Source organism: Acomys russatus, chromosome 32 (assembly GCF_903995435.1).
Source record: "Acomys russatus chromosome 32, mAcoRus1.1, whole genome shotgun sequence".
Classification (NCBI taxonomy): Eukaryota; Metazoa; Chordata; class Mammalia; order Rodentia; family Muridae; genus Acomys; species Acomys russatus.
The window spans coordinates 4,044,021-4,057,617 of record NC_067168.1 but is presented as its reverse complement, the minus strand read 5'-3'; the positions used below and the strand labels follow the sequence as shown (position 1 = coordinate 4,057,617).

At 43.3% G+C, this 13,597-nt stretch overlaps 1 protein-coding gene across 1 annotated transcript in view; it reads left to right on the top strand.

Moving 5' to 3' along the window:
* The window catches only part of Tmod3 (tropomodulin 3), a 62,551-nt gene extending 51,286 nt beyond the window's left edge, over positions 1–11,265 (top strand). The window contains exons 7-10 of the mRNA XM_051140510.1: positions 133–240; positions 3,712–3,855; positions 6,029–6,173; positions 11,177–11,265. Coding sequence (XP_050996467.1) covers positions 133–240; positions 3,712–3,855; positions 6,029–6,173; positions 11,177–11,211 — 432 coding nt within the window. The 3' untranslated portion in view covers positions 11,212–11,265. The remainder of the gene's footprint in view (positions 1–132; positions 241–3,711; positions 3,856–6,028; positions 6,174–11,176) is intronic.
* Positions 11,266–13,597: the final 2,332 nt, after the last annotated feature.

Here is a 13,597-nt window from a genome sequence, read left to right as displayed (position 1 = left end):
AGCCTAGGCTGCTTCTTTGTGCACTTCCTGAGTACATTTTAAAGTAAACAGAAAGTATAAGTGTATTTGGTTGATGGATTGAGCTTTCTGAAAACTAAAATGTGATGGTGTTTCACATTTTTGTCTTGAAAGAATATCCCAATTCCAACTCTAAAAGATTTTGCAAAGACTTTGGAAAGCAACACATGCGTGAAACATTTCAGTCTTGCAGCCACCAGGAGCAATGACCCCGTGGCCGTGGTAAGTGTGCTGTGGTTGATGGCCACAGACCTGCATGCGCTAGTGAGGTGGAGCCAGTTCGTTCTGTGAGACAGGAGCTCTCACAGCCCGGCTGGCCTTGCATTCGCTGTGTGGTGGAAATGGTCTTCAACTCCCCAGGTCTCCTGCCTCCAATTCCCAAGTGCCGGGACTATAAGCCTGTTCCGCTGCACCACTTAAACTGTGACTTCTTTTTACATTTTCTATTTATTATATATTTGGGGTGTGTGTGTGTGTGTCTGTGTGTATAAAAGAATGATTTGTTATCTTTTTTCACCTAGCATTTTTTCTTACTATTTGGCAATACATTATATACTCTTGTATTTTTAAATTTTATTTATATTTATTGTTTATTTTATTTTATTTTTTTTTCCTCTTTCAGGGTATGAAAGAGTAGGTTCCTAAGATTCCTAAGATAGCAGCTCACTGTGTATCCTAGGCTGACATCAAATTCATGATCTTACTGCCTTGGCCTTAGCTTCCTTTTTTTTTTTTTAATTTAATAATTTATTTATTTTACTTGCATTAGTGTTTTGCCTGCATGTATGTCTGTAGCAGGGTATCAAATCCTCTGGAACTAGATTTACAGACACTTGTGAGCTGCCATGTAGTTGCTGGGAATTGAGCTCGGGACCTCTGGAAGAGCAGCCAGTGCTCTTAACTGCTGAGCCATCTCTCCAGCCCTGGCCCCCTCCTTTTTTAAACAGAAAGGGGCCTAGAAGTATGATTGAATGGTAAAGTGCTGGCCTTTTGCCTGTGAGGACCCATCTTCAATCTCCCTGACCACTAAAAGAAAAAAAGGAAAGGAAGGAAAGAATTAACTTGATTCTGATTTTTCACTCAGCTGTAAATATTAGAGATCTTTTTGTATCAGCATACAAAGGTCTGCTACATTCTTAACTTCTGTGCATGATTCCGTGTATGGGCCTGTGGTTTGGAGTTTTATTAAATGCTTTCTCAGGAGGTGAGTATGTAGTGATTGTCCTTCTAAAACCAACACTGACTTGTGTGTACTGGACCAGCCTTGCAGCCCATGGGAAAGTCACACGGATTAGTCTACAGAGCCTTTCCTTTTGCTTGGCTTTGCAGCAGTCAGTCCACCAACTTCACTGGCTCCCAAGCTCCCACACAGGTTCTTCCTCATCTCCCCAGGCTCTGAACACTGGAGTGGCCCAGGGCTTTGTTTTCCCCTTCACTGCTGCCTGGACAAGCTCTGTCAGTGCTGTAGGTTGTTCGCCTGTGCTGAAGACTGCAACGCTTCGTCCTCTTCCTACCTGTCCATAACTCTGCACTCATACCCAGCCACGCATTAAGAAGTTGTACATGGAGCCAGGTGTGGTGGCACATGCCTTTAATCCCAGCACTTGAGGCAGAGGCAGGCCGATCACTGAGTTCCAGGCCAACCTAATCTACAAAGCGAGTCCGGGACAGCCAAGGCTACACAGAGAGACTCTGTCTCGAAAAATAAATAAATAAATAAATGACTTGTACATGGGACTGGAGAGATGGCTCAACATTAAGAGCACTTTCTGCTCTTCTAAGGTCCTGAATTCAATTTCCAGCAATGACACGGTGGCTCACGACCACCTATAATGAGGTCTGATGTCCTCTTTTGAAGTGCATAAAGACAAAATACTCATATACATAAATGAATAAATAACTTTTTTAAAAGACTGATAAGTTTTTTTGTTTTGGGGGGGCTTTTTTGTTTTTCAGGTTTTTTTGAGACAGAGTTTCTCTGTTAGCCTTGGCTTTCCTGGACTCACTTTGTAGACCAGGCTGGCCTCAAACTCAAGCAATCCACCTGCCTCTGCCTCCCGAGTGCTGGGATTAAAGGCCTGCGCCGCCACCACCCGGCAAGACTGATAAGTCTTAAAGTAAATAGAAGAAAATAAGAAAGAAGCTGTACCTGGATGTCTAGCAGATGTCTCACATCAGAGGCTCAGACTGACCTGACCTCTTCCACGCCTCCTCTTCTCACACCTGTCACTAAACAGCAGTGTGGGCATACTCTCCATGGTCAACAGGCCAAAAAAAAATTACTCTTAACTACCCTTTCTTACAGCCTTAAAGCATATATTCAGTTCTGTCTTCAAAATATTTTTTGAATCTAGGATAGTTGTGCTGGCTCACACAGGTAATCCTAGCATTCAAGAGGCAGAGGCAGGAGGATTGCTATTAAGTTTGAATCAAGCCTGTTACATAGCAAGCTCCAGGCCATTCTGGGCCACATGGTGGGATCTTCTCTGGCTGGGGGCGGGGGTCACACAACAGAAGCATGGGGCTGGCAAGAAAGATCAGCAAGTAAAGGCACTTGCTACATAGGAGTCCTGACAACGTCAGTTTAATCCTCAGAATGCCTGTAAAGGCAGAAGGAAAGAACTGACCTCCACATGTACACCATAGTGCATATGCAGGCACATATATCATAAACACACAGAACACAATCATACTGTTTTAATTGCCTGGATCTGGATGCAATGGAGCACACCTTAATCCCAGCAGTCTGGAGATAGAAGCAGGCTGATTTCTACAGTTCCAGGCCAGCTAAGACTACATTGCAAAACCTGCCTCAGAAGGGGATGGGAGGGCTAGAGACGGCACTCAGTCCTTCACATGAACAAAGTCCTGCATCTATCCCCAGCACCACACAAACAGTGTGGTGGCACATACCTATAGTCCCAGCATACACTATAGTAAATTCAGAAAGCAGAGCCAAAAAGATTAGAAGTTCAAGGCCATCCTCAGCTCCATAGAGTTTGGGGCCAGGCTGGGACACGTTAGGATGGCTTGGGATGCATAGTGGAGGTGCATAACTCTAATCCCAGTGCTTGGGAGGCAGAGACAGGCAAATCTCCTAGTTCCAGACAGTGTGGTCTACAAAGTGAGTTCCAAGACAGCCACAGGTACCCAGGGAAACCCCTGTCTTGAAAGTGAAATAAGGGGAAAGAGAATAAAAGCACTTTCTCTCTCCAGCCGTTTCTTACAGTTGTATTATTATTTTTATTAGCAGAATTTTCTTTCCTGGATTACTGCAGTTGCCTCTTCAGTGAGCCATCTCTGTCTACCCAACTCTGAAACCAAAAGAGATATTAATGAAATTAGCACCTTAACGACACGGAAAAAGTGTGAGAAACAGGAGAAAAAAATATTAAGTAGAGAGTGTCTTTTTTTTTTTTTCCCAGTGAAGTAAAGAATGAATGACCATGAATTATGTACAGGGTTAGAGATGTCAGCACCAAGAATTACAAGTTACAGACAATCTAAGGAATATAGATGGTAATATGTGTGGGAAATAAGTAAGTACCTGAGAGACCTGAGCAGGTGCGTAGCAAGCTGAAGCAACGTAAAGAGAAACCCAAAGTTCAACTCATGAATTTTACTTATGACCCATGCAGCAAAAAGTGGGTGCTATCAGATTTTAATCTCCAAATATTTTCTCTATATTTCTAGGCTTTTGCAGATATGTTGAAAGTGAACAAAACTTTGAAGAGCTTAAACATGGAGTCCAATTTCATCACAGGCGCCGGGGTGTTAGCACTGATAGATGCCCTGAGAGATAACGAGACCCTGACAGAGCTCAAGATTGACAATCAGGTGTGCGCTGTGCAGTAGCAGCTGGGAGCTGGAGTCCTCTCGGAAAGAAGTGGGCAGAAAGGGGTTATGAGCCATTTGGGGACCCAGAATCGTAACGTATATCAGTTAAACACACAGCAAGTCTCTTTGAGTCACTTTAAAAAGTTAGATTTGAACCAGAAAGACTTTTAGATGTGACGTAGTCCACGTGTCCCCCAGGTCTTTGAGAGATGCATACAATAGGTAAACCTGTCGTGTCTGTAGTGTGTTACATTCTCAAATACACAGAAGATGAGTAGAGTTGATTGCATGAAAGAAAAGAAATAAGACTGAGGAGATGCCCGGGTGGGTGAGGGCACTTGCTGCAATCGCAAGAGGACCTGCGTTCAGTCCGCAGCACCTGTGGGAAAACCTGGGCACAGCCACCTCAGCATGGAACACCTCCAGCACTGGGAAAAACAGATCCCAGGACAGGCAAGTCAGGCCCAGTGAGAGAAGCTGGCTGCTCTTAGGGCATGGGCCTCGCCTGACAAGGACGTGCTGTTACTTTGACTAATGTGGGGCCACATATACGTAGACAAACTTTTTTTTACACTTTTTGTTTTTATAGGCACGTACGTGCATGAGTGTGTATACGGAGGGTAGAGGCTTTGGATTCCCTGGAGCTGGAGTAAAATACGGTTGTGAGCCACCTGCTGTGGGTGCTGGGACCTGAACCTGGGTCCTCTGGGAGAACAGCAAGTGTTCTTAGCTGCTGATCCAGCTCACCAGACCCACAGACAAACTTCAAAAGGGGGGGAAATATACATGCTAGAAATATTTGCATATAGAGCAACTTTTTTTTTGTTTTTTTTTTGTTTTTGTTTTTTTTTGTTTTTCGAGACAGGGTTTTCTCTGTGTAGCCTTGGCCATCCTGGACTCACTTTGTAGACCAGGCTGGCCTTGAACTCACAGCGATCCGCCTGCCTCTGCCTCCCAAGTGCTGGGATTAAAGGCGTGCGCCACCACGCCCGGCTCAACTATTAATTTTTTATTTGGAAAAATAACTTTACTAGCTGGGGAGAGGCTCAGTGGTTAAGTTCTTGCTGCATAATCCTGTGGACCTGAGTTTGCATCCCCATCACCCACCAAGAAGCAGGGTGTAGCTGAATAGCTCTTTGACCCCATTCTGCAGAAGCAAAAGATCGGCAGATCGGCAGGCTCAGTGGCCTGCCAGCCTAGCCAAACAACAAACTTCCAGTTCCATGAGAAGCTCTGTCTCAGAAAATAAGGTGGAGAATGATGGAGGAAAATACTCAGTGTTAGCCACACACATGCACCAGAAAATGCACCTGCATCCATGCATGCACACGCACACACGCACACACCACATTCACACAAAGTAACTTAAGCTATTGGAAAAGAGGCAAATGGTCCCATAAGTCCTTCATGGGCACCAGGCATACATATAGTGTACATACAGGCAGAACACTTAAACACTCGTGCATGAAGTTTTTAAAAATCTAAAAAAATAATTTTTAAGAAAAATAATGTCCTCGTGGATATTCATATATAAATGTCTTATGAGCATACATGTCTATTTCTTGGGCCTTATATCTACAGGTAGAATTGCTAGGTGGTATGGTAATTCTGTATTTCAAGCAATTACCACAGCCCACTTTCCTACATTTTTGCCATGCACACTAGCACACTACCACGCCTGGTGCTTGTCCTTCTGCTGCTTTGTTAGTTTACTGCTTTGGGTTTGTTGGCGCCAAGGTAGAGACATTGTCTCAGGTAGCCCAGGCTAACCTCAGACTTCTCTGTATGAGACGATGACCATAAACTTCTGCCTTCAGCTCCCAATACTGGGGTTCCAGGTGTGCCCCACACCTGCTGTATGTGGTACTGGCATTGAACCCAGAGCTTTGTGGATGCTGAAACTATTTCCTCAGTCCTTTCTGTCTGTTTCATCATACCCAGCCTTGTGGGTATGAGGTGGCATTGATGGTATTCATACCTTAATTAATATTTATACTATCTGAGCTTATGCTATCTGTTGGTACCAGATACGTTTCTTATGTATGTTGTAGAAATTGGAAAACTTAAAGAGACAAACAGAATCCACATGGGACTAAAAGTCTTAAATCTTAATTACCTAAAAAATGTTTTTATCATGTTTATTAATACTATTCTTTGTTTCTGATTCCTCCAGAGACAGCAGCTGGGCACCGCTGTAGAATTAGAAATGGCCAAGATGCTTGAGGAAAATACAAATATCCTTAAATTTGGGTATCAGTTCACGCAGCAGGGACCGCGAACCAGGGCAGCCAATGCTATAACGAAAAACAATGACTTAGGTAAGATGTGTGCAGTACTGAGTCAAGTTTCTGAAATACAACACTAAGCTATTTTTAAAAATAAATTTCAACATAGAAAAATTACCTATGCTTAGTATCTAATGCTGCTGCGTGAGTCAGAGCCGAGCCAGGTTGTCATGTTCTTCGTGTGTTAAATCACATGTGACAGGCATGTGGTAGCTTCAAGTGAAGCGTCCCATGAGGTGTTTTATTCTCGGTTGTCACTTACGCCTTGTGCTTTGAAGCAAAGAGCTCGACACCAGGAAGCGTCAAGCAGCCCCAGGCAGAAACTCAGTTCTCTGTTATGAAGTACAGGGTAAGCAGAGTCTGACTCCCTAGCCTCCTGTGAGCGCTCGCCTGCCCCGCAGATCCCGTTCCCCAGCGTCCTCTACCGCTGAGCCTGTGGCTTCAGGCTGAATTAATAAGTAAGGTGCTCACGTTTTTTCTCTGTGTTTCCAGAAAGTGACTGTTCTTTTAAGTTATGCTATTTGCCACTAAAATACTTGACAAGATTCATTGTAGGCAAGAAATAAAAATAAATGTTCTTAACAGGAGTGGTGTTTCCGAGCAGTGTAGGGCTTTTAGGCTTCAGCCGTATTTGCACTTAGACTACTGTTGTTTCGGTCTTTAGTTAGGGTTGCGTGGTCAGTATTGACTAATCCCCGTCTGTGACAGTTGCCCATAGGAAAGTTTTGCGATTTGCTTTTCAGAAGAGAAGACGAGTTCTTTGCTGAGCTCTTGATTCTAGAGGTGGGTTTCGGTCATCCACAGTGTCTTCGTGTTGGTTCACTTGATGTATTTCCCTCCAAGTGTTAGCTGTTCAGAGCAGTGTTTCTCAAGTCTGGGCTGACTTTTGTGAATAGCTAGAGAGCTTTCGAAACACTCCTTCCCTAGAAGCTCAGAGGTAGAAAAGCATGAACTTGAGCAGAGTGACCCTTAGCAAGATTTCTCATTCTGTGTGGCAGTCACACCATTGAAATCCTAGCTCACTTCTCTGGATATCAGGAGGTATTTGAGAGTCTAAGTCTGACACTAATACATATCTTAAGCACATGTCCCATATATATTTTGTATTTATCACATTTGTCATACTTTTAAAATTGCCTTTATTTTTTAAGTTAATTGTAGTTCATTTAAAGTGTCTGTCTCCAGATAAGTTTCGTTTTTGAGCAGAGTCCTGCCTGCTCAGGCTTGCCTCAAACTCCTGGTGATCCTACTGCCTCCACCTGCCTAAAGTTTGGATCTAGCCAGCATGAGCCAGCAGGCTAGCTAAAATAGTCCTGTTTCGGGGCAGGCAGGATGACGTCATTGTGTAAAGTGGTTCACACTGAAGCCTGACAGGCTAAGTAAGTCTGATTTCAGAGCCCCTTAACAATGGAAAGGGAGACTGGATGCCGGAACACACACACACACACACACACACACACACACACACACACACACACACACACACACACATTCACCCATCATAAATAAATAAATTTGTTAAAACAAAAGTCTGTTTTCAAACCTTGCAAGGCTTTGTTTGTTTTTTAGCACAAGGACCATGTTGCTGTCAGGAGCCATGTTCAAAATCATGTCAGGCCCATAGTAGGTTTTTAATGAAATTGTATTGTGGCACTGGGATACACCCGAGGGACAGAGTGCTTGCCTAGCATGTTCAGGCTCCTGGATTTGATCTCTAGTAAAACCAGAAGGAGGAAGGGGGAGGGGAGAAGGAAGGGAGGGTGAGAGAAGTGAATCGGGCAGTGGAATTTATCTTTACTCAGTTTTCTGATAACTGTATCATCTTAAAGTAAGCCAAGCAAATCTTCCATTTTCCTGTCCTCTGAAACGACCTTAAGTCTCAGTGCCACCAATGTATATTACCCCTAGTCACCTCTGTCAGAGTAGATGACACCCACAGGAACTACATAATTGTGGCCCATAAACATCATAGCAGGAAAGTCACAGTAATGTTCTTACGCCAAGCCAGCTGCGGCAGATCGTTTGCCCAGTCCTGTAGGAAGGAGATACATGGTAGAGTAAGACAGCGTGTGGATGGGTGACACAGAAATGAGCAGCTCCCTGGGCTCCCATCTGTGGCCACTCAGCAGGTGAGCACCTGTCCACAGCAGTGCACTGAGGATGGGAGGCCATGCAGAAGAAGGCGTGGTCTGTCACAAAGCACAAGCGAGAAGCCCACACAGTCTGCTGGGAATTCCCTAGACCCCTCTCATGCTGATAGGAACTAGCATTACAGACGTGGACACACATGTAAAGTGACAATGAGGACATTCTTATAAGGGCACTGCTTGGATGTGAGAGCAGGCAGATTTACAATAAGCTTTCTAAACATGACTTGTGCAAATAAACACAGACTTTAAAAGTGATGTCACTTGTAGGCAAGAGAGGCGCCTGACAGGGGAGGGAGAAAGGCAGGTGGAGAGGGCGAGGGTTACCAGAATGCACTGTATACAGGTATAAAAACAACACAGTCAGGGCAACACATCAGGAAGATGGGTGGAGAGATGGAGCGGGCCTTTAGTAGAGGGCGCTAACGCTACATGACAGAGGACGTAGTAGGGCTTTTACTGCGTTGTATCAGAGGCCTTTGGGCGCTGGTATAGGCTGTATGATTGACACAGCTGTTTAAAACAAAAAACTAACTTTTTAGGGACTGAGTGAGGTTAGTTAAGGCTTATTAAAAATTGGCTACCAGTGAAGGATCAAGAATTTTATTTTGGAAAGAAATTAGACCTGGTAAGACAGCAAGGACACCAGGTGACAAAGAACAATCAAAAATGGTGCTCTGCCCTCTGCCTTGTTGTGCGCACAGCAGCTGCCCCAGATCTGCTCCAGCTTCACTCTCTCTCCGTGCACGGTGGTCGCTGCCTGTGTCTAAGGTGGAGAGCCTGGGGACGGCGCTTCCTAACAGCCTGACAGCTGGAGACTGGCACAGTCTCCTGGCAGTGCCCTTTCTTCAGCTCGCAAATGGGACTGTGTCAGATCTTGTTCTCATCCTTATAGCATCTTCTCATTCTTTTCTTACTCTCAGCCAGCCACTGAAATGCTTCTGCCTACTCGCCATCCCTGCAGCTGAGAAGTGTCCCAGCCATCACAGAAAAGAGGTTATATGGCACACATACCCTTCAACTGTGGGCCTCGAGCTGTTTATCTGTGCGCTAGCTGAGTGCATAATCAGCTTTCTACAGCTTTGTGTTTGCTGCGCTCTGTCCTGTAGATGCTGTCAGGAACACATTTTAACAATTTTTTTTTTTTTGGTAGCATGCCTTTTAACATCTGAAATGATTTCCCAAAAACAGCCAAACCCTGCCCTAAGAGCTGCCTGGTGTCTCCCTTTCCGATGTGTATTTGTATTTGTTTCTGGTCTCCTTGGCTTTTTTCTCCTTTAATTTTTCAGTAGACACTTGAAGCTTGTTCTTCATACTGTAGGTTAGAGTCAGGGAAGCTGAGTGGGTAAGAATAGTTCATGCAGACTTTATCCTTTGGTTTTATTTTCTGACTCCACCCAGCCAATGGCTGAGCAGTTTTTATGCAGCAGCCTGCAGTCAGAATAGCGTGGGAGCGGCCATGGCTGGGACTGAGTTAGGAGCCAGGTGCCCTCTTGACTAGCTCCTCTGACAGCTAATGCAGACTAAAGAAAAGCGGTGCCTTGTGACGTGCGTCCAGAAGGCATGTGGGAAGTCAGTAGCCACTCCTATTGAATCAGAATCAGTGTGCCAAGTACCAAAACCAGTATCACAGGAGTACAGATCCTCTGTGGTAGCCAAGATGGCTTCCTCACTAGAGAGATGGCTGGCCAGTGCCTCAGGCCCAGTGTGTAATAATCCTCAGGGGTGGCTGAAGGTGAGCTCTCTGTACTGAGGACTTGCTGTGTTCTCAGCACTGCTCTGTTCGGCATCTTATACCTTTAATCATGTGGCCATAAGCAGTAGACACCATTATTATCCTGTTATAGAGGAAAGTTGAGACCCAGAGAAGCTGATTGCCACGGCACACAGCACAGGAAGGTGGCAGAGCTGTGGTTATGGTCCTTTGCTGCCTCTGCAGCGTGTTCCATCCTCTTTGGGCAGTAGTGTGGAGCACTGAAAGGGTGGCTCTCAGCACATGCCCTTGGTGTCTGATAGTCAGAGAGCACAGTCGCTGCAGACCTTACCTGCCACTAGTGCTCTGGGCAGTGGTCTAATGTCAGCAGTCCAGGAAAAGGCTGAGTGCTGTCAGGCCCGTGCATCTTGTGGGCTCTGTCGTCTGGACTAGTTGGTTAGCCACTTTAGCAGCCAACATGCAGTGCCCAGAAGGAAAGTTTGTAAAGAGAAGGGAAATTTGGAAAGCAATTGCAAGTCAGTTACATTTAGAAATGATGAAAATATTCTATAGATTCCTTCAATGTAAGGAAATACATTGTATCTAACCAGGGAAAGATGCAAATACTTTTAATAAAACTTGTATAATTTTATTTTGTGATTTGGTGCTTTGCCTGCGTGTATATCTTTGTACCATGTGTGTGCCTACTACCTGTGGAGACCAGAAATGGGCATCAGATCCTCTGGAACTGGAGTTATAAACAGTTGTGAGCTGCCATGTGGGTGCTAGGAATCGAACCTAGGTCCTCTGGAAGAGCATTGAGTCATCTCTCCAGGCCCCTAATATAACTCTTTAAGCATATCTCACCGGTACCATTGCAAGCATTATTGTACTAATTGATCCTTTCTCTAGACTTAAGGTTTATTTTTCCTATAAGCAAATGACTTGAAGATTGAGTGCTGAATATTCTGTGGTGTCTAGCCAGCTGTTGTGTAAGCACCAGTACCATAAGATGCATGGCTCTTGTATTAAGTCAGTGACAGGCAGATGTCCAAGCCTTCTGTTCATGGTCACACACATGAGAAGTGCTCAGCTCATCTTCATGACATGTTAGCTGTAGCATACAAAACTTGTTACAAGCAAGTTAACATCTTATAAACAAATACGCGTTAGTAACAGGCTCTTTTTCCCCACAGTGCGCAAGAGACGAGTTGAAGGAGACCACCAGTAAGCGTGCCATGGGCAGCCTTTGGAAGACTGCAGATCACCGAGGCGCGTGCCGCAGGCAGCAGATGTAGAAGGGGAAAGACTGGAAAATTTTTTTAACTATATGCATTATTTTCCTAGCTTAAGATATTATGTTTGATTTGTAAAATGAGTAATAGATAGTATTTTGTATTTGTAGCATTTCTACTGAAATCAGTTTAATTTAGCTTAATTGAATGGTTTATAATGATTTTTAGACAAAAATGCAGTTGTAGAAGGTTTCAGAAGTCATGTATGTAAAAATAATTTGAACATCTTGAGGACCAATCTTTTTTAAATCAAAAAGGGATGTTGCTGACTCAATATTAATGTTGTTCCATGTACCTAAAGGGAAGGCACATGGCAGCTTTTTTTTTTTTTAATCCATGAATTTGGCAAAAGTTTGCTTTTTCATTATTAGGGAAATAAAATGTCAGAATTTTAAAAGATGGCTCAGAATCTGATATATCTAAAATAAGCCAAAGCAAAAGACCTCCAGGACACAGCCCGTCCTCTGCATGGCAGGGCTCTGCACGTGTCTGATAGGCTCAGCTGACTTGGGTGGTTTTGTTTGTTTGTTTTTAATAGTCCTTAGCTCTGCCCCACTGCATACCTTGTTAAAAGTATGGCTAATGTAAGGTAGTACAGTATTTCTTCTTGCCGTGGGCATTAAAAGTTTGTAAAAGCTAATGGCTAAAAAGCATTAGTGTGGAAAGGTTATTTCTTCCCCATAAAAGGCTCTTGGCCAATACCCAGTTAATTAGAGTAAAAGGGAAAAAACAGAAGGGTGCCGTTAGATAAATATAGGAGAGAGTTCAAGCCTGAAAAGCTCGCAAAATGGCCATTAAACTGATGAGCACTGTCAGTTAGAAACTAAAGTGCGAGCTAGCGGGGGTGGCTCCCTCCTATAATCCTAGCACTTGGGAAGCTGAAAAAGGAAGATTGCCGAATGGTCAAAGCCAGCCTGAACTACATAAGAAGTTCCAGGCTAGCCTGGGCTGCAGGTGTGAGAACCTGTGTCAAGAAAGAGCAAACCTGTGCCATGTGGTAAGAGGCTCCATCTGTGATCCCACAAGCGCAGCGTTGCAGGATCGCGTTAATCGCTACTCCAGTTTCCCAGCCAATCACAAAAAGTGCTGTTCTTCAGAAATCCAATTGTAGTGGATCTTGTACTTTTAAAGTCCGTATGGTAAAAAAATAACTTCTGTAGCATAGGCTGCCTTTATCACCCAGGCATTGAGCCCTGTACTGCAGCTGTGTGTGGGGGGGGGGGGGTTTGTATCTGTGCTCTGCCCTGGGGCAGTACTTCTGGAAGGAATAGCAGAGGCATGCACAGTAGGGACAGCAGAGAAGAAGTGCTCCAGTGAAGCATGAGCAAGTTGACTTTTGCTTATACCATTCCAGTTCTATTCTGTAATACGTTATATAACTGAAGAAAATACTTCTTTAAAAGTAACTTACGTGTGAACTCAATCCGCTTGAATAGAAAGATTTTAAGAATTATAATGGAGAACAGTGTTTACCTTGATCTTTCAAAGTCTGGCACCTCTTGAATTTTTAATAACTTCCAGTATTTTTTAGTTCCTCTGAAATTTTATGACACAGTAATAAATTAGGATTTTGTAACCGTTTTAATTTTAAGCCAGAGATTTTTGTTTGTTTTTGTTTTTCGAGACAGGGTTTCTCTGTGTAGCTGTGGCTGTCTTAGTCTCACTTTTTTTTTTTTTTGGTTTTCCAAGATTTTCTAAACCCTCGAGTTTTATGTCAAATTAAATGGTTGTCTAAGAGAACATTCTTTACATTTTTTAATTGTTCTTTTAAAAAGCCTTAAATTGTCCATTTTATAAAACTGTGTTCATATTTATCTCAAGGTATAATTTTTGGTAAATCTGTATGCAATTGTATACATTAATGCCACTGTTAGTGGGTAGTATTAATACCTTGAAAAGAGATTTTGGTGCTATATACTTACTATAGCTAAAAGTTTAAAGAATAAATAAAATACAGTTTCTAAGGTGCCTGTCATTTCAAAGACCAAATAAACATTTTATGTTAAACATATAAGCAGGCTGTTGGTGGTTTCAAGAAGAGTGTCTGTGACCATTAAGTTGCACGTTAATCATTAGTGAAATTAGCCGCATACTTTATTCAAGGGGTGCACTCCTGAGAAGTTACATGTAAGTAGAACTTTAAAAAAGTTTTCCAACTGATAATTCCTTCACATATTTTCCTTTAAAAGTGATATAATAAAATTATAAAAAAAGAATGTCTTAATAAAATATTAGTTGTATGCTATATGTGTAACCCATATTTCCACTATGGTTCCCAGAGCTGTCTCACTTTTCTGTATAAAGTCAGGAACCACGGTTCCC